The 13,572-nt window shown below is 34.9% G+C and overlaps 1 protein-coding gene across 1 annotated transcript in view; it reads right to left on the minus strand.

The window, feature by feature from the left end:
* Window positions 1–13,572, minus strand: part of BMPR2 (bone morphogenetic protein receptor type 2) — a 201,421-nt gene that overhangs the window by 98,277 nt on the left and 89,572 nt on the right. The window contains exons 2-3 of the mRNA XM_067740963.1: window positions 4,689–4,859; window positions 3,475–3,645 (exon numbers count right to left, since the gene is read on the minus strand). Coding sequence (XP_067597064.1) covers window positions 3,475–3,645; window positions 4,689–4,859 — 342 coding nt within the window. The remainder of the gene's footprint in view (window positions 1–3,474; window positions 3,646–4,688; window positions 4,860–13,572) is intronic.

Raw genomic sequence — 13,572 nt, forward strand, 5'->3', positions numbered from 1 at the left:
ACCACTGCGCCACCAGGGAAGCACTAGTTTTCTTGAAATTAATATAAAAGTAAATATTCATTTTGTTTACTAACAATGAATTTACTTGATTGTTTTGTTTGAAGAACAAAATACATTAATTGGGTTAACACTCTCAAATTAGAACACTTAAAACACTTTCCCTTTTTATCAGGATAACATTACTGATTTATAGTGGCAATCATTCCCTGCTTTTGATTCAAGAGATTACAGTAGACCAAGTTCTAGGTAACAATCTGAAATGTAGTTGTAAAGATCTTTGAGGTGAATTTATGGACAAATTCACTTTTCTTTCATCTAGCTAGATGTGAAAATTAGAGACCTTGCTTTGTTTGTTTTTTTGTGGAAAATAAATATAGCCAATTCAGTATAATTTCACAATAAAAGCTAATTGCCTTGAGTAGATAGAAACTACATGAAAAAACTCCTTATTGCTTTCAGTTTAGTGGTTCATCAATAAATCAAAGGAAATAGGGACCTCCCTTGTGGTTCAGTGGTTAAGAATCCACCTTCCAATGCAGGGGACGTGGGTTCCATCTCTGGTTGGGGAACTATGATCCCACATGCCGCAGGACAACTAAGCCCGCACACCCCAACTACTGCGCCCGCATACTCTGGAGCCTATGCGCCACAACTAGAGAGAAGCCCACGTGCTGCAACTAGAGAAGCCTGCACGCCACAGCGAAAGATCCCACATGCTGCAACAAAGATTCCGTGGGCCACAACTAAGACCTGATACAGGCAAATAAATTAATTAAAATAAAATAATAAATTTTAAAAACACTTTAAAAAATAAAATAAATAAATAAATAATCAAAGGAAATAATCCAAAACTGAAGATCTTAGAGTATGGGCTGATAAAATTTCTTGACAGAGAAAAGAATTCTTGAAAAGTGCTACATTTCAATTTTTAAAAATTATTTAAAAAAATTAAAACTTTTTATTTGGAAATAATTATAACAGTTGCAAGAATAACAATAGTACAAAGAATACCCATATGCCTTTATCCAAATTCACTTTTCTTACCATTATACCCCATTTGCTTCATCATTCAAGGAAGGTTAGATACACGCATCATGGCCCTTTACTTCTAAACACTTCTCAGTATTTCCTAAGAATATGGATATTCTCTTATATAACCACACTATTCTTATCAGCTTCAGTAAATTTAACATTGAAAAAAATCTTTAATTATCTATTTTGTCAATTGGATTAACAACATCCTTTATCACATTTTGCACATCCAGTATAGGAGAGTTAGGTATCGCTTAGTTGTCAACTTTCTTAGCCTCCTTTAATATAGAATCTTTCTCACAGTCTCTTTTTCTTACATGATATTGACATCTTTGAGGAAAACAAACTCCCTTTTTGTAACAGAACATTCTTAATTTATGATTTGCCTGATGTTCCTTTGTGATTAGATTCATTCTTGATTGAAATACAGTACTAAATTAGTTACACTGTGTCCTCAGAGTATCACGGACGTCCATCTGCCCTTCATTAATGATATTACCTGGTTAAGCTATTGTCTGATTTCCTCACTTTATAATTACTAATTTTTCCCTCGCAATATGTTGGACAAACTCTAAAAGAATGCAAATATCCTCAGTCCTTATTGAACCTGCCCCCTAGATTTAGGATCTTAGGATGATTCTTGCCTGATCTAATCCTTGCCATGATGGCTGCATAATGATAATTTTCCAACACCTACAGTTACAACTTGGCACTTGGCATTCTACTATACACAAGTGCCCTCTCTTCTCCCTTCTCTGCTATCAGCATAGACTCAATTCATTTTCCCTCCAATGATTTATAACTTATTACTAAATGATCTTAAATGATCTTAAGATCACTAAAATGATCTTAAATGTAGCTCGTGGGAGGTTCCTTCAAACTGGCTACTGTGACAAGTCTCCATCCTTTTGGGGGGTACTTCTTTCCTTATCTTCTAGTGTTATAAGATGTTGCACGTTTATCTTGCACCTATCCTGCTTTAGTTCTAGAATAAGTCATTTTTCCAAGGACCCCAAGTTCCACTGACTGTGGAGTCGTAGTAGAAACTAAACCTGGGCATTATGTACACTCATAGCTATAGGGGTGCTTTTGCTTCTTATTTTTTTCAACAGAGATAAGAAATATATGTAGGCATGTATGTATACACACACACATATAAATACATACTCATACAATTACATATATACATGGCTGCATATACATGCATGTAACACATACATATGGATATTTTTTAAGTCATAAGTCCATAATAATACCTTGAACTACAATCTATTCACATAGGATTCTCTTTTCTTCCCCCATCTATAACTGTTTCCTTATTCCTTCAGTGAGAACACTGGTTCCCAAGAATATCAACACTAATACTCATTTTCTTAATCCTATAATACAAATATATCTACAATTGTTTCAGAATTGCTTTGTACACACTACTAAAAATGAAACCTTCTAAAAAGAGTTCAGTTATTTGTTTGCAATTCTCCCCCCAATCTCTTATATATTGCCTAAAAGAGTATATACAGTCAAATACTGTTTTTGTAAAATGCTTAGATTAGTTCTTTCTTTTTCCCTTAAGTGTGATTATGATGTTTATGTAAAATACAACTAGGCTCATTTGCTTTCAGTTTGGGATTTTGCCCCCTTCCCGTCCTTAATGATTTAATTATACTTTTTGCACACACAGATTAGTAACATAATTCCAAAAGTCAAAACTACATGCATAAAGCTATATTCAGAGGACTTTTCCTCCTTCTTGTATCCTTTCTGTTCCATTCCCTCCAACCCTTGTAAGTAACCAACTTCATTATTTTCTGGTTTATCCTTTCTTTGCTTCTTTTTGTAAAGATAAGCTTTCTATTTTACACAAAAGACAGCATACTATATAAGCTTTTTATTCACCTAATGTTACCTCTAGAAATCACTCCATATCAGTTCACAGAGATCTTACCCATTTTTTTCTTATAGCTGTATATTTGGTACTCCATTACACATGTATGTACCATAGTGGATTTGAATCAATCTCCTATTCTTAGGCATTTAGGTAGTTTCCAATACTATACAGTTACAGACAATACTACAATAGGTAACTTTATGCATATGTATTTTCATACTTTCGGAGGTATGTCTTCAAAGATAAACTCCTACAAATGGGAGTGCTGGGTGAAAGAGTAAGGACATATGTTGTGTTCTTAATATTACCAAACTCCTCTTCATGTGAGTTGGAAAGTACTATATTTTGATTCAAACTTATTTGATAATATACCAATAGCTTGGAAATCCTGGTGTATCTCTTCTCGATTTTAGGTGTTAGCTAGATGTAGTCTCATGATGCTGGAACTCTCCCTCTCACTCTGGCCCAACCTGAATATTTTCATATATTTTTAAATTCTGAAAATCTTTGGAGAAAGGAATTACAAGGAAACGTACGTTACTTTAACTACTTACTGAGTGGTGTTGTGTCTGGAAGTGGAAAATTCTCAGTAAAGTTGACATTACACAAGTCTGTGCTACAACAGCAGAAACGGTATGTTCCATTCTGAATTGAGGGTGGAGTGGTAGTTACTACACATTCTTCGTAGTGACACTCCTGGGGATCTCCAATGTGAGACCAACATCCTACAAATTGATGTTAATGTAAACAAGTTAGGTTTACATATGTCATAATGTAAATAAGTTATAACTCTTGCAAACCAATAGGAAACCACATTTTTTTAATAACAGATAATGGCAAAGTATAAACAAGCATTTCATAGAAGGAAAAAGCCACTAATAAAATGTTTGACTTCACAGTTAATCTAAGAATTATTATTAAAACATCAATAAGATTACATTTTTGTCTATATCTATTGAATTCTTCTGGGTTTTAAAATAATTATATATAACAATAACAAGGATTTAGTAACACACAGTGCTGGAGGAAATGTAAATGTATATAACATTTCTAGAAAGTCACATGGCAATTTTTATGAAGAGCCTTTTCATGTTTTATAATCTAAAAATTTTACTTCCAGAAGTCTATTCCAGGAAAATTATGAGATACAATCAAAGAACTATGTTCAAAGATGTTCACTGAAGCATTAGGTATTACAATGAAAACCAGAAAACAATATAATGTCCAACAGCAGAGTAATGTGTAAGTAAACTGAGATACATGTATACAATGAAAAATTGTATAGATTTTGAAAGTGTTTTCAAAGTATATTTAAAGACATAGGAAAATATTCATGATATAATTTAAATGGGAAAAACTGTATATGAAATTATTTATATAGTATTACCATAATTTTGAAAAAAAATAGTACACACACATATAAACATAGAAGTACAAAGAAAACACGCCTGAAGGGAATAAACCAATATAGTTTTTTAAAAAAACTTTTTAAAGTATGGAATTGTAGACATTTGTTTCTCTTATAGTTTTCTTTATTTTCTAAACTTCATAAAATGGCATTATATTATTAAAATTGTAATAAGATATTATTAAAATAAGCTAAAAACAATTACCCTTTGCAAATGTGGAGCTTGTGTGTGAATACAGACATGAATACACACTTTTAAACTTACTGTTCTCCTGCAGAGGGTTTTACAATCTACTTCCATGCCCTTCTTAGATAAACTTCAATTGAAGAGTTATTTCAGGTAAAAAAAGTATTACTTGCCTTGTTTTACCAGATTTATGTCCCCTTTTGATTTCTCCCAAAGGCCGTAGCAGGTGCTACCTTTTGAGCATAATATTGTTCCGTTTTCATGAGAGATTCGACTCTCACCTATCCCAAGGTCTTGTTGATATGGATCTTTAAATGCACAAAGACGTTCTTGATTCTGAGAAGCTAAAATAAAGGAAAAAAAGACAAATTCACTTTATGATAATCTTTGCAAAACATTATTATATAAAATCTTAGAGCCTTTTTGAAAGGCACTGTAAATTTCCCTACTAAATCCCTAACAAGGCTTGAATAAATGTGCAATTTTGTATTTATTCAATAACTTCTTTCTTTTCATTAATTAATTTGTAACTTCCAAACAAGAAGCAAACTTAAAAACTCATTTCCCAAAAGGAATACCCTCTTACATAAATTATTCTCACCACTCTTTCTCCTATTAAATAATATTGGTGTCTGAATAAAGAAATATCATCACAAAAATGTCCATGCTCTAAATTATTAAAAATTCAAAACAAATTAACAAACCTAGAGGGCTGAATAATTTTTGGAAATTCTACAGTACTCACTTCTACCATATTTTATACTCAGTTGTAAAATGTTAAACATAACATTAGGCATGTTAAACTAAGGATGAGGAGAGACTACAAGTGGATAGTACATGGTTTCTATCTGGGGAGATAGAAATGTTCCAAAATTAGATTGTGGCAATGTTTGCACAGCTTTGTAAATGTACAAAAAAATAATTGTTCACTAAAAATGCGTGAATTTCATGCTATGTAAATTATACCTTAATAAACCTGTTTTTAAAAATTAAGGCTATTAGTGCTCAAAAAGAAAATGATTTTCCATCATTAAAAATATCAATATAATAGAAGAAATGCTCAACAATCCCTCATACCAAAGGTCAACCCAATGTATTTTCAATGCCAGTCAGTCTTTCTCCATGTACATAATCTGATTTAACTAATCTCAGTAGAACATTTGCCACATAATTTATCAGCTAACAAACATTTACCAACACTGCTGAGAATACCAAAGAAGTAAATGGTTATCAAAAGCAACAGCTGATCTTTGGTTTCTTAAAGCAGACTTTCCTACTGTGTTTGACTTGCCAGAATAACAATCTAACACACTTTGCCACTATATTCCTCATGGGCTTCTGATTTATTTCTTGATTTTGCTGTGTATCTTATTTAGTATGGCTTAATTCATTAGCACCTTAGCACTGGAAATGATTTATTAAAATAATGTTTCTGAAACTACAAAACTAAGGACAAAACCCTGGAGAAGAAATGAAAGCACCAACAACTGCGTGCCCAAGTCTATTTAGAAACACAGACCTGCCATATTTGTTACAACAGAAAGCACCTTCAAAGTACTGAGCTAAATAAATAGGGGATTCACAAACAGATAATATAGAGTTCTACCCGTCAAGCATCTTATAGTCTGCTTGGAGAGAGACAGTAATTACTCAAAAAAATAAACGTGACTTCCACATTTCCACAATTTAGAACTTCAGGCAGTCTTCTAGAAGGTATTTACTAATATCATATAAATGGCCAGAAAATGTAGTATAGCCTTTTTTAAAAAAAAGATTTTTTATTTACTTATTTATTTTGGCTGCGTCAGGTCTTAGTTGTGGCACGCAAGATCTTTCATTGCGGTGTGCAGGCTTCTCTCTAGTTGCAGTGCACGGGATCCAGAGCATACAGGCTCCGTAGTTGCAGCCTGCAGGCTTAGTAGCCCCCCAGCATGTGGGATCTTAGTTCCCTGACCAGGGATCAAACCCAAGTCCTCTGCATTGAAAGGCAGATTCTTAACCACTGGACCACCAGGGAAGTCCCTAGCTTTTTATAAAAACTACTTCCAGGGCATTAGCCAGATTATAAGTATATCACATTTTTACCACATGTAGTCACATATTCAAAATCCTTTAATGACAAATATTTATATTATCTTGCACATTTAACAGTATTTCCTTAGATATACCCTAATTTGCAAACTTTACAAAATTATTATAAAGATTAAAATCAAATATATCTCTACATATAAAGTACACACAGCACAAAGATTGATACTTAAAAGACTCAAACTAAAAACAAAACTCTGTAATGTAGATCTAAAAAAGCATGCCTATTTATGAGACATAATTCCTTATCCCCATTTCTTGACTCAGGTTAAGTGCTACTACCACTTGCTGAAATTATGTAACCCACTCTGTTTCCCTTTTTGTTTTGATCGTTAGAAAGATCAGAATGAATTTATGAACTCATTATCTCTACTTTTCCACAACCAAGATATTCTATTTTTTCCCCTCCTCTTCTGTTGTTATCCATTTTGACTAGAATTTTGTATTGAGTACTGAGTTAATGAATAGGGATCTAACCGTACCTGGAGGTAGATGGATCATAAATAAATAAGTGCCTCATTTAATTTAAAAATAAAAATATATCCTTGTGAAAGAATAAATACAAAGTGAAAATTTTTCCTCTGCCTGGATTTCTTTTACAACTGAAAAGTAGCTAAAGGGGGCTATCTTGGTGGCGCAGTGGTTGAGAGTCTGCCTGCTGATGCAGGGGACACGGGTTCGTGCCCCGGTCTGGGAAGATCCCACATGCCGCGGAGCAGCTGAGCCCGTGAGCCATGGCTGCTAAGCCTGCGCGTCCGAAGCCTATGCTCCGCAACGGGAGAGGCCACAAACAGAGGACCGCGTACCGGGAAAAAAAAAAAAAAAAAAAGTAGCTAAAGGAATGAACATGCATAAAATTTTTAGTTCCATTATTAAATAATTTGCTGACTGAAACCTAAAATTCTCCTTATATAAAAAGACAACAAACAAACAAATCCAATCTCCTCTATGTCTCCCTGTTGCTTCATCCCAAGATCAAGGCAATAAAGGTACAACTGTAGGACACTGAATCATACCTTTAATATCCCTCAGTTTTCACTAAATAACTTTTTCTTAAAATTACTTCAGCCTACTTCATAGGAATTATTTTATGACAGTGTCATTAGTATAGGAAAATTATACTTGGCTATTTTGAGAGTAACTCTTTCAAATTATGATTCAGCAAATTTCTATATAAAATAAAGGTGTTTAAGCAAGAATTCTAACTAAACCGTCCTTTGGTCAAAAGAAAGAAAAACTCCATTTCGTAAAACAGTGCTTGCATGTTTTTAAATGCTATTTGTTATAATGTCTCAGCAATATCTCTGTATAAAGTTTTGGATTCTTCATAAATAATGCAGGAAAAGTAGGCATGAAATAAAGACTACTATGAGAAACAGTATAGCCTAGTATTATATTCTCACAAAAAGAGACCTGATCATTTACATGTGGTTTTCTGAATTTGTCAACAGCTAATAAACAAATCTTGATCAATCAAGTATGGTCAATTAGTTCTTTCAAGGGACATCCATAATCAAATACAGTGATTAGATAGGAGTCTTTCAAAAACTGCTCTCCTCATTTTATTTATTTTTAAAAAATTTTTTTCCAGATTTATTGGGATATAATTGGCATATATTACTGTGTAAGTTTAAGGTGTACAACATGATTTGATACATATATATATTGCAAACTGATTACCACAATAGGGTTAGTTAACAGCTCCAGCACCTCACATAATTACCATTTTGTGTATGTATGTGTATGGTGAAACTATTTAAATCTATTCTCTTAGGGACTTTCAAACATATAATGCAGTATTTGTTTTTTCTTGCCTCTTTCTAACAGAACACAATTTTTTTTATTTTTTTTATTTTTTGCGGTACGCGGGCCTCTCACTGTTGTGGCCTCTCCCGTTGCGGAGCACAGGCTCTGGACTCACGCACAGGCCATGGCTCACGCGCCCAGCCACTCTGCAGCACGTGGGATATTCCCAGACCAGGGCACGAACCCGTGTCCCCTGCATCGGCAGGCGGACTCTCAACCACTGCGCCACCAGGGAAGCCCCACATTTTTTTTATACAGCAGGTTCTTATTAGTCATCAATTTTATACACATCAGTGTACACATGTCAATCCCAATCTCCCAATTCATCACACCACCACCACCACCCCTCGCGGATTCCCCCCTTCGTATCCATACGTTTGTTCTCTACATCTGTTGTCTCAATTTCTGCCCTGAAAACCAGTTCATCTGTACCATTTTTCTAGGTTCGACATATATGCGTTAATATAAAATATTTGTTTTTCTCTTTCTGACTTCACTCTGTATGACAGTTTTTAGATCCAGCCACGTCTCTACCAATGACCCAATTCTGTTCCATTTTATGGCAGAGTAACATTCCATTGTATATATGTACCACATCTTCTTTATCCATTCGTCTGTCGTTGGGCATTTAGGTTGCTTCCACAACCTGGCTATCGTAAATAGCGCTGCAATGAACATTGGGGTGCATGTGTCTTTTTGAATTGTGGTTTTCTCTGGGTATACACCCAGTAGTGGGATTGCTGGATCATATGGTAATTCTATTTTTAGTTTTTTAAGGAACCTCCATACTGTTCCCCATAGTGCCTGTATCAGTTTACATTCCCACAAACAGTGCAAGAGGGTTCCCTTTACTCCACACCCCCTCCAGCATTTGTTGTTTGTAGATTTTCTGATGAAGCCCATTCTAACTGGTGTAAGGTGATACCTCATTGTACTTTTGATTTGCATTTCTCTAATAATTAGTGCTGTTGAGCAGCTTTTCATGTGCTTCATGGCCATCTGTATGCCTTCGTTAGAGAAATGTCTATTTAGGTCTTCTGCCCATGTTTGGATTGGGTTGTTTGTTTTTTTAATATCGAGCTGCATGAGCTGTTTATATATTTTGGAGATTAATCCTTTGTCCGCTGATTCATTTGCAAATATTTTCTCCCATTCTGAGAGTTGTCTTTTCGTCTTCTTTATGGTTTCCTTTGCTGTGCAAAAGCTTTTAAGTTTCATTAGGTCCCATTTGTTTCTCTTTGTTTTTATTTCCATTACTCTAGGAGGTGGATCAAAAAAGATCTTGCTGTGATTTACGTCAAAGAGTGTTCTTCCTTTGTTTTCCTCTAAGAGTTTTATACTGTCCAGTCTTACATTTAGGTCTCCAATCCATTTTGAGTTTGTTTTTGGGTATGGTGTTAGGGAGTGTTCTAATTTCATTCGTTTACATGTAGCTGTTCAGTTTTCCCAGCACCACTTATTGAAGAGACTGCCTTTTTTCCATTGTATATCCTTGTCTCCTTTGTCATAGATTAGTTGACCATAGGTGCGTGGGTTTACCTCTGGGCTTTGTACCTTGTTCCACTGATCTCTGTTTCTGTTTTTGTGCCAGTACCGTATTGTCTTGATTACTGTAGCTTTGTAGTATAGTCTGAAGTCAGGGAGTCTGATTCCTCCAGCTCCATTTTTTTCCCTCAAGACGGCTTTGGCTATTCAGGGTCTTTTGTGTCTCCATACAAATTTTAAGATTTTTTGTTCTAGTTCTGTAAAAAATGCCATTGGTAATTTGATGGGGATTGCACTGAATCTGTAGATTGCTTTGGGTAGTAGTCATTTGCACAATATTGATTCTTCCAATCCAAGAACATGGTATATCCCTCCATCTGTTGATATCATCTTTAATTTCTTTCATCAGTGTCTTATAGTTTTCTGCATATAGGTCTTTTGTCTCCTTAGGTAGGTTTATTTCTAGGTATTTTATTCTTTTGTTACAATGGTAAATGGGAGTGCTGCCTTAATTTCTCTTTCAGATATTTCATCGTTAGTGTATAGGAATGCAAGAGATTTCTGTGCATTAATTTTGTATCCTGCAACTTTATCAAATTCATTGATTAGCTCTAGTAGTTTTCTGGTGGCATCTTTAGGATTCTCTATGTATAGTATCATGTCATCTGCAAACAGTGAGTTTTAATTCTTCATTTCCAATTTGGATTCCTTTTATTTCTTTTTCTTCTCTGATTGCCGTGGCTAGGATTTCCAAAACTGTGTTGAATAATAGCAGTGAGAGTGTACATTCTTGTCTTGTTCCTGATCTTAGAGGAAATGCTTTCAGTTTTTCACCATTGAGTATGATGTTTGCTGTGGGTTTGTCCTATATGGCCTTTATTATGTTGAGGTAGGTTCACTCTATGCCCACTTTCTGGAGAGGTTTTATCATAAATGGGTGTTGAATTTTGTTGAAAGCTTTCTCTGCATCTGTTGAGATGATCATATGGTTTTTCTCCTTCTATTTGTTAATATGGTGTGTCACATTGATTGATTTGGGTACACTGAAGCATCCTTGCATTTCTGGAATAAACCCCACTTGATCATGGTGTATGATACTTTTAATGTGCTGTTGGATTTTGTTTGCTAGTATTTTGTTGAGGACTTTTGCATCTATATCATCAGTGATATTGGTTTGTAGTTTTCTTTTTTTGTAGTAGCTTTGTCTGGTTTTGGTATCAGGGTGATGGTGGCCTCATAGAATGAGTTTGGGAGTGTTCTTTCCTCTGCAATTTTTTGGAAGAGTTTGAGAACCACAGGTGTTAGCTCTTCTCTAAATGTTTGATAGAATTCACCTGTGAAGCCATCTGGTCCTGGACCTTTGTTTGTTGGAAGATTTTTAATGACAGTTTCAATTTCAGTGATTGTGATTGGTCTGTTCATATTTTCTATTTCTTCCAGGTTCAGTCTTGGAAGGTTATACCTTTCTAAAAATTTGTCCATTTCTTCCAGGTTTCCATTTTATTGGCATAGAGTTGTTTGTAGTAGTCTCTTAGGATGCTTTGTATTTTTGCGGTGTCTGTTGTAACTTCTCCTTTTTCATTTCTAATTTTATTGATTTGAGTCCTCTAACTCTTTTTCTTGATGAGTCTGGCTAATTATATACAAATTTTGTTTTTCTTCTCAAAGAACCAGCTTTTAGTTTTATTGATCTTTGCTACTGTTTTCTTTGTTTCTATTTCATTTATTTCTGCTCTGATCTTTATGATTTCTTTCCTTCTGCTAACTTTGGGTTTTGTTTGTTCTTCTTTCTCTAGTTCCTTTAGGTGTAAGGTTAGATTGTTTATTTGAGATTTTTCTTATTTCTTGAGGTAGGCTTGTATAGCTATAAACTTCCCTCTTAGAACTGCTTTTGCTGCATCCCATAGGTTTTGGATGGTCGTGTTTTCATTGTCATTTGTCTCTAGGTATTTTTTGATTTCCTCTGTGATTTCTTCAGTGATCTCCTGGTTATTTAGTATCATATTGTTTAGCCTCCATGTGTTTGTGTTTTTTATGTTTTTTTCCCTGTAATTCAGTTTTGATCTCATAGCGTTGTGGTCAGAAAAGATGCTTCATATGATTTCAGTTTTCTTAAATTTACTGAGGCTTGATTTGTGACCCAAGATGTGATCTATCCTGGAGAACGTTCTGTGTGCACTTGAGAAGAAAGTGTAATCTGCTGTTTTTGGATGGAATGTCCTATAATTATCAATTAAATCGATCTGGTCTCTTGTGTTATTTAAAGCTTCTGTTTCCTTATTTATTTTCATTTTAGATGATCTGTCCATTGGTGTAAGTGAGGTGTTAAAGTCCCCCACTATTATTGTGTTACTGTCGATTTCCTCTTTTATAGCTGTTAGCATTTGCCTTATGTATTGAGGTGCTCCTATGCTGGGTGCATATACATTTATAATCGTTATATCTTCTTCTTGGATTAATCCCTTAATTATTATGTAGTGTCCTTCCTTGTCTCTTGTAACATTCTTTACTTTAAAGTCTATTTTATCTGATATGAGTATTGCTACTCCAGCTTTCTTTTGATTTCCATTTGCACGGAATATCTTTTTTCATCCCCTCACTTTCAGTCTGAATATGTCCCAAGGTCTGAGGTGGGTCTCTTGGAGACAGCATATGTATGGGCCTTGTTTTTGTATCCATTCAGCAACCCTGTGTCTTTTGGTTGGAGCATTTAATCCATTCATGTTTAAGGCAATTATCCATAGGTACATTCCTATGACCATTTTCTTAATTGCTTTGCGTTTGTTTATGTAGGTCCTTTTCTTCTCTTGTGTTTCCCACTTAGAGAAGTTCCTTTAGCATTTGTTGTAGAGCTGCTTTGGTGGTGCTGAATTCTCTTAGCTTTTGCTTGTCTGTAAAGCTTTTGATTTCTCCATCAAATCTGAATGAGATCCTTGCCGTGCAGAGTAATCTTGGTTGTAGGTTCTTCCCTTTCAACACTGTAAGCATATCATGCCACTCCCTTCTGGCCTGTAGAGTTTCTGCTGAGAAATCAGCTGCTAACCTTATGGGAGTTGCCTTGTATGTTATTTGTCATTTTCCCCTTGCTGCTTTCAATAATTTTTCTTTGTCTTTAATTTTTCCCAATTTGATTACTATGTGTCTTGGCATGTTTCTCCTTGGGTTTATCCTGTATGGGACTTGCTGTGCTTCCTGGACTTGGGTGGCTATTTCCTCTCCCATGTTAGGGAAGCTTTTGACTATAATCTCTTCAAATATTTTCTTGGGTCCTTTCTCTCTCTCTTCTCCTTCTGGGGCCCCTATGATGTGAATGTTGTTGCGGTTAATGTTGTCCCAGAGGTCTCTTAGGCTGTCTTCCTTTCTTTTCATTCTTTTTTCTTTATCCTTTTCTGCAGCAATAAATTCCACCATTCTGTCTTCCAGGTCACTTATCCGTTCTTCTGCCTCCATTATTCTGCTATTGATTCTTTCTAGTGTAGTTTTCATTTCAGTTATTGTGTTGTTCAACTCTGTTTGTTCTTAATTCTTCTAGGTGTTCGTTAAACATTTCTTGCATCTTCTCGATCTTTGCCTCCATTGTTTTTCTGAGGTCCTGGATCATCTTCACTATCATTATTCTGAATTCTTTTTCTGGAAGGTTGCCTATCTCCACTTCATTTAGTTGTTTTTCTGGGGTTT

The sequence above is a fragment of the Pseudorca crassidens genome, chromosome 6, assembly GCF_039906515.1.
Source record: "Pseudorca crassidens isolate mPseCra1 chromosome 6, mPseCra1.hap1, whole genome shotgun sequence".
Taxonomy (NCBI): Eukaryota; Metazoa; Chordata; class Mammalia; order Artiodactyla; family Delphinidae; genus Pseudorca; species Pseudorca crassidens.